The sequence below is a fragment of the Equus przewalskii genome, chromosome 21 (assembly GCF_037783145.1).
Source record: "Equus przewalskii isolate Varuska chromosome 21, EquPr2, whole genome shotgun sequence".
In the NCBI taxonomy this organism is placed as follows: domain Eukaryota; kingdom Metazoa; phylum Chordata; class Mammalia; order Perissodactyla; family Equidae; genus Equus; species Equus przewalskii.
The window spans coordinates 49,667,826-49,674,917 of NC_091851.1; the positions used below are offsets into that span (position 1 = coordinate 49,667,826).

General features: G+C 66.2%; 1 protein-coding gene and 1 long non-coding RNA gene across 2 annotated transcripts; one reads left to right on the forward strand and one right to left on the reverse strand.

The window, feature by feature from the left end:
- Positions 1-326: 326 nt before the first annotated feature.
- Positions 327-2,271, reverse strand: SOX18 (SRY-box transcription factor 18). The gene is made up of 2 exons (XM_070587820.1): positions 1,787-2,271; positions 327-1,611 (listed from the first exon to the last, which is right to left on the reverse strand). The coding sequence occupies exons 1-2, from the start codon at positions 2,133-2,135 to the stop codon at positions 809-811; spliced, it is 1,152 nt and encodes a 383-aa protein (XP_070443921.1). The 5' UTR covers positions 2,136-2,271; the 3' UTR covers positions 327-808.
- A 102-nt stretch (positions 2,272-2,373) lies between these two features.
- On the forward strand, positions 2,374-3,673 carry LOC139078023 (uncharacterized). The gene is made up of 3 exons (XR_011530712.1): positions 2,374-2,578; positions 2,821-2,951; positions 3,490-3,673. It is a non-coding gene; the product is annotated as an uncharacterized lncRNA (long non-coding RNA).
- The last annotated feature ends 3,419 nt before the right edge of the window (positions 3,674-7,092 follow it).

Consider the following 7,092-nt stretch of genomic DNA (forward strand, 5'->3'; position numbering starts at 1 on the left):
CTGGGAGAAGGGCACTGTCCTGGGCAGGTCTTGGGCTTGAAGGAAGTTCCAAGGAGGAGATGAGGATGGTGAAACCTGGGTGGGGATGGAGGGGGGTTGCTGGGTTAGTCTGATCCTTATTAGGCTTAAGATGGGTGGGCCAGGAGGGGAATGGAGGGCTGGCAGGGTTAGGGGACCGCACGTGTGCTTCCCAGCAACTCTGCATGAGGGGCGCATCCTGGAAGGATGAAGTGGGGGCTGTGGGGTCCTCGCTGGGGTCAGGCTCTCTGGGGGCCATCTGGAGGGAAGGGCACAGCCAAGGGTGCTCCAACAAGCACAGACGCTGGTGGCAGAGGAAAGGTGAGGGGCTTTATTGTGGCTTTGCCTGGCCCAGGGGGACCCAGCTCCGGCTCCTCCTTTCCTTTACAGCAAAAAAGCGTTGTTATTCCTCACGTTTAAAAAGCCCCTGCTACATGGATGCTTTTGATCAGTGAAATCCCTTAGAAAAAGTTAAAGGTTTAATAAAAATTAAATATGTTGTATTATGTATATAAAAAAGGCAAAGTAAAAAATACAGCTTGGTTCTAGAAAATACACTGCAGGAAAAGGATTAGGCGCTTCAAAAACTTAACCTTGGCAGGGCCAGCCAACAGATCATAGGCCTGGGCTCCCTGGAAAAGCCCCGGGCGTGTGGGAACCACCCCAGCAGGATGCCCGCGGCGGCGGCCGCTGAGCGCACGCGTCGCTGGTTCCCGCGGGGCTGTTCCAAGTAGCCTGCAACGTACACCCGCGACAGACAGAGCGGCGACACACGGCGTGGGCCGCCGGCCTAGCCGGAGATGCATGCGCTGTAGTAGACGGCGCTGCTGGCGTCGGACAGCGCGGCTATCAGGCTGCTCTCCTCCGGACAGGACATGGCACGCGGGCCCAGCTTGGCCAGCGCCACGTGGTATGGGAGCCCGGTGGCGTCGGGCCGAGTCCGGCTGCAGTTGAGGTACTGGTCGAACTCGGTGAGGTCCACGTCGGCCCACAGGTCGGCGGCGGGCCCCAGGGGCTCCGCGCCCTCCAGCGGCGGGGCCTCGGGCGGCGGCGACAGCGGGCCGGGATACGGGCCCGGGCCGGGCGCGCCCAGGGCACCGTAGTAGAGGCCGGAGAGCGGCGCGGCGGGGGCCGGCGCGGTCCTGAGCGCCTCGGCCAGGGGCGCCCCGTAGCAGCCACCGGGGTCCCGGGGCAGCTCGGCGGGGGCGTAGGGCGCGCGGAAGGGCCGCAGCGCGCAGTCCTCGGGTGCGGCGGGCGGCGGGAAGAAGGCGGCCTCTCCAGGCTCCAGGCCGTCCAGCGGCGAGCGCTCGGGTGTGGGCAGCCCCAGGCCGTCGAACTCTGCGCCCAGCGTGGGCAGCTCGCGGAAAACACGGGCCGGCCCGGGCGCCGCGGGGAAGGGCTCGGGCGGCGGCGGGGGCGCCAGGCCCGGGAGCAGGAGGCCGGGCTCCAGCCGCCGGGCCTTGCGCGCCTGCTTCTTGCGGCGCGGCCGGTACTTGTAGTTGGGGTGGTCGCGCAGGTGCTGCACGCGCAGCCGTTCCGCCTCTTCCACGAAGGGCCGCTTCTCGGCTGTGCTCAGCTCCTTCCACGCCTTGCCTGCGGGGCGCGGGCGCGGGTCAGTGGGGGGCCGTCGGGCGGGCGCACTGCCGGGCCCTGCGTGCGCCCTGGGCGCGCCGCGAGGGTAGGGAGCGGCCCTTGCCCATTCTGATCCCCTTCCACGAAGTCCCCCTCCCCCGACTGCTCACCCTTCCCGCCCGTCCGCGTCACTCACCCAGCATCTTGCTGAGCACCGCGTTGTGCAGGTCTGGGTTCTGCTGCGCCAGCCGCTTGCGCTCGTCCTTCGCCCACACCATGAAGGCATTCATGGGCCGCCGGATGCGCGACTCGTCGGCCGTCTGGCGCTCTCCGCGGCTGGCCGGGCTGAGGCCATAGCGCCCCGGCTCGGGGCTTCGCGGCGGGCTGCGCTGCGGACTGGGCGGCGAGGCGGGCGCGGCGGGCGCGGCGGGGGCGGCGGGGAGGCCGCGCGGCTCAGGGGCGGCCCCGAGTCCCGGGGCCCATGCACAGTCGCGGCGGGCTGGCGGGTCGTCCTGTGCGCCGTAGCCGGGCGGCGATCTCTGCATTCCAGCTAGGCGCGGCCTGGGCGGAACGGAGCGCGGGAGCGCGGAGGGTGGGCGGCTGGCACTGCGGGACGGGTGCAGAGGGCGGGCCGGGACAGGCGGACGGACGGCGGTGGCCTCGCGCCGGGTGGGCGCCCAGATATAGCGGCGCGGGGCCAATCGGCGGCGCTGCGGGCGGGGCGGGGCGGGGCGGGGCGGGCCAGGGCCGGGGCCGGGGCCGGGGCCGGGGCCGCCCCTCTCCGGGGGCTCCCTTTCTTCTCCACCGTCCGGATTCCTCCGCGGCCTCCTCCGCGCAGCGCCCCCCGCGCTCTCTCTGAAGGAGAGACCCCCCGAGTAGGAAAGGGCCACTGATGTGGGCTGGAGCTTGGAAGGGAGCGTCCTCATGGGAGTGTCAGACTGTGAGAGACAGCTGCCGCCCCCACCCACGGAGAGAGACCCCCCAGGCGGTAATTGGGGGAGGGTGGCTGCCCCCGCCCCTCCCCCATGAAATTGCATTGGGAAGAGGGGTCATATTTTAACACTGTGTTCTTGGGAGGCTGCCTGTCGCCGGCCTGTAAGTCCTTCCTCGAGTCCCGCTCAAAGATAAGGGGCACCTTGGAAAAAGCGCCCTGTATCTTGGGGAAGTGCTCTAGAAAACCCCAGGGTCATTGTGTCCCCCGCAACTTCTACCCACATGTGGAACTTTCAGCACTGGGGGCTTCGATCTCTACCCCCAAGCCTGTCCATGGGGTTAAAGGCGAAGATGGTCTTCGTGTCCTCTCCTCCACTCCAAGACCGATTTGGAACAGGGCGAACCTCGGCGGCAGACCTCCTGACCCAGTGAGCCAAGGGGGCTGCGAGGGCGGAGCAGCCTGCGGGGAAGGCAGAGCCCCGGCCTCGGCCTCGCTGCCCCGCTTCAGGGCTTCAGGGCCTGTGGGGGTCGACGGCTGGGACCAGCAGGAGCTCAGCCCGGGCAATCCCTGCAGTGAGAGTGGGGCTGGACCAGGGTCAGGGCAGGTGTGGGGAAGGGAGCCCCTCCCTGGGACCCTCAGGCCTGGGAGGGTTTCCAGAGGAGCTTCCAGCCCCCTCTCGGTCTGCATTCCCCCACCAGGAAGGGGTCTGGGCTCTGGAAGCTGAGGGGTCCTCCCCGGGGCAGTCTTCCTCTCATGCTGAGGGTGGTTCTTTTCGGGGTAGGGCCAGTGTCCTCAGCAGCCCTGGGGTGGTTCACAGTTTTCCCTCCTGTGCATTCATTTGCAGCCCGTGCTTACCATGTCAGGAGCCCCCACCGCAAGCCTTGGGAGCTCCGTGGTACATTGCCACAGGTGTCGGTGACCCTGGGCCTGTGTAGCCAGAGGCTCTCTGTCCTCTGTTCCTCTAGGCCACATACAGTCAGCGTTTATGAATGCGGTGGGTCCTGAGCTGCTTCCAGGAGCCCTCCTGCCCTGGGGAGGAGCCAGCACCCCCACAGGGCTCCCTTGACCTAAGGGCTGTTGGGTGTACAACTTGTCCCCACATCAGGTTCTGTCGTGGAGGATCCCGTCCATCGGCTTGAGGAATAAAGGGTGAGGTTTCCAGCTCTCCCAGGCCCCAGGGCCTGATTCTCGGACACAGCCCGCACTGGTGTTTGGGGCAGTCAAGGCACCAGGAAGGGGGTTCTCTGGGCCCCAGGGAAGCCGGCTTTTCCTGGGAGGCAGGCAGGAAGGGTGCTGGGGTGGACGGACACACAGGCCTCTCCCAGAGATGCCAGCTCCCCTTTGGCCTGTGTGGGTGGTGGGGGGCAGCCTGCAGCGGTGGGAGGGATGTGTGTGGAAGGCTGTAGCTGAGGGACCGTCCGAGGGGCCAGTGCTTGGTGGATGCTGCCACCTCCCGCAGTGTTCTGGGTGTGGTCTGAGGTCAGCCTGGGCAGCAGCTGGTCTGGGACAACGGTCACTGGCGTTCAGGAAGGAGGCCTGCAGGATCCTCTGCTACAGCCCCTCCCACGTTGGGATGGATTTTCAGTCCCCCCAGGAGCCCTGCCTGGTCCCCTGCAACCCCCGACGGCCCAGAGCTGTCCCAGCTGCTGCAGATGCAGAGGCAGCCATGTCCGGCGTTACCTCACTGCCCACTGCTCCCTCCGGATGGCCGCCTCGCCCGGCGCCAGCCCGTGGCCCTCCCTCTTGGCCGAGCTGTGCGACTCAGGTGTCCGGCTGTCATGTCCTGTGGGCTGGGGCTGGGCAGAGTGAGCAGAGAGCCTCCTGGCATGCCCCCCCGCCTCTTCTCGGTCAGGCCACCCTCCTCTGCATGCTGCCTGAGGGTGAGGACGGTGGCTCTGGCCCACTGTGCAGATGCAGAAACAATGGGGGTGTGGACTGCAGTTGGGGTGGCCCTGACCCCGGAGTCTCAGGCTGAGGGGACTCCCCAGGCCTGGTGTGGGTGTGGCCAGCTGTGCTGGGGGCAGGGCGTCAGCAGTGTGTGTCTGTGCATCTGTGTGTGGTCTGTGTGTCTGTCTGTCTGTGTGCCTGGGGGTGGGGGTGAGGAAGACGCTAGTGTTGGAGGCTGCCCAGGGCCTTGGGAGCCAGAGTCCAGCCTCTGCTATGAGGAGATGGGACCCACAGGGCATAGAAAGGGGGTCCTGTTCAGTGAAGTCCTGGCCATCCACACCCACCAAGGGAGGGGCCCCCAAGACTTCTCTGGCCACCAAGCTGTGGCCCCGGTTCCTTCCAGAGCGGGAGTGATTTGCCAGTCCGCGGGCATTCCTGTAGCTCCAGAACCCACTCAGCCTGGCCTGGCCAGGGTCTGCAGCCCCCAGCTCCCTAGAAAGAAAGGTGAATTGAAGGGGCCAGCATTCTCTGCAAATGTGGGGCTAGCCTCCCTGCTGTCCACCCTCCACCTCCCTCACCCTGGATGGGACCCCCAGGCTCTGGGGGAGGCCTGCAAAGGATGCTGGATAATCCCCCATGGTGGTGGCTCTGGGTGGGGGCTTGGCTGGGCTCCGGGGCGGCGGACCTCCCAGGCACTGCCCGGGGCACAGACCTCACAGGGTCCCACCGCCCAGCCTGGCTGCTGCAGGAGCAGCGAGGCTGGGACCAATTACAGAGTCTCAAGGGGCTGGACCCTCCTGCTCCCTGAGGGTGGGGTGGGGTCCCCGCTGGACAAGGTCCAGGTGGAGCCGACTCTCTAGTCTCCTGAGGCCGGAGCTCTGGAGCCAGGAGGCCCAGAAGAGGTCCTGCCTCTTGGTCCTGGAGACCAGGGCTGCAGGCCTGGCCCGCATCCCCAGGCTTTGCTCTGCGGCCTCTCAGAGGGCTGGGGCGGGGCAGAGGGTGGGAGAGAATTCGAGGTGTGGGGTCAGCCTCAACCTCTGCCCTGGGGTCAGGGCCTCTGGGGAGGCCACCTGAAGGCCTAGAACCAACCGGGCCCACGTGTGTGTGTGTGAGTCTCTCCCAGCGGCAGGACTGGGGATCCAGGTGCTTGCCCCACCCGGTGGGTGCTGTGCTGCTGTCAGCCTGGGGTGCTGGACCTGGTGTGCACAGAGCCCCCAGGCTCCTGGGAAAGGTCGGGGGTGGGCAGGAGGGAGTGGGCTCGGGCAGCTTTCCAGAACGTTAGTTTGAGGTCATTGCGCGACTTGCCACAGTCATGTGGCCCTGAGAGCCACAGGCTGAGCTGGGTGTTTGTCAGTGTGCTCTTGGGGTGTGGGGCCACCTGAGGGTCTGGAGCCTCTTGAGTGAGCAGAAGAGTGGGGTGCTGCTGCGGCTGTGGGTGTCTTGGGGGTGTGCTGCAGGTCCAGGGGTGCCGTGCAGGGTGTTGGATCTGCCCCCGAGTGCTGTGGGGTACTCAGTGCTCAGCAGGACTAAGCAAGTGGGGGCCTCTCTGGGCCGAGGGCACAAGCTTGTGGATGCTGGGGCGCCAAGTGCAGCATGTATGAGGAGCCCGCCCCGTGGCACGGGCAGGCGCACCGTGCATGGTTGGGGCTGGGCTGCGTGCAATTGGAGTGGCTTTTGTGGGTGTTCCAGGAGTTGGGGATGTTGCAGAGGCTGTTTCCAAATGCTGGGGGTGTCGAGCTGTGTCGTGGAGCCGCGTCCTGGGCTGTTGCTGCGTGCTCAGCGGGAGCTCCATGGGAACCGGCAGCTCTGGGTTTCCGCGGCAACAGCAGGGAGGAGCCAGGAAACCCAGCTCAGGAAGGAAGGCCACAGCTGCGAGGAGGGAGCCGAGGGCCAGCCTGGCTGAGCAGGCGCCAGACACTCTGTCTGTCCAGTTGTCTGGCCCCAGCCAGGCCCGGCGCTCCTGACCCTGGCTCCTCCCCCCTTGCCTCCCTATCCAGGCTCGGGGCAGCTGCTGGTATGGTGTCTTCCTTCAGAGCTCAGTGCCCCAGGCCTGGGTGTGGGAGTGTCCTGGTCCTGCAGGAGTCGTGCCCTGGTCCCCTTGGTGGCTTTTGGTGTGGCAGAGCCCTCTGTGTGCCCTGAGTGGGTGTTGGCACACTTGGATATCCTGGGCCCCCAGGAGTGCGGTGCCCACCTGCCCTGGGCTAGGCTGGCCCCCCACTCTCCTGCCAGGCTCTGGTGACAGTCCTCAGCTGCCCTGGGAATTGTGGGAAGAAGGAGCAGGGCCCCCGGGTGTTGTGGGCCCCCCACCGTGGGGGCAGGGCAGCCCTGTGCTTCTTTTCTGCTGTTGCCCTGGCTTTGGTGACAAATGGCTTTGAAGGTCCATCGGTTTAGAGCTGCCAAGTGGGCTGGAGGGGGCAGGTCTGTGTTCCTGGGGACCATTCACCCCTTCTCCCTCAGGGGCCGGAATCGTTCATCATCCATTCATTTGTTCATTATCGAGCACCCACCATGTATAGGCCCTGTTCTGGGAGATAAGGATTTGACACAAATCAAACAGACCCAAGTCCCTGCCTGTGGGGAGCTCCTGCTCTGATGCAGAGAGAGGACAATGAACAAACCCACAACCAGATCAGCGTTTGGGGCACCAGGCTGTGAGACGCGCTGTACAGAGTGGGGCTGCC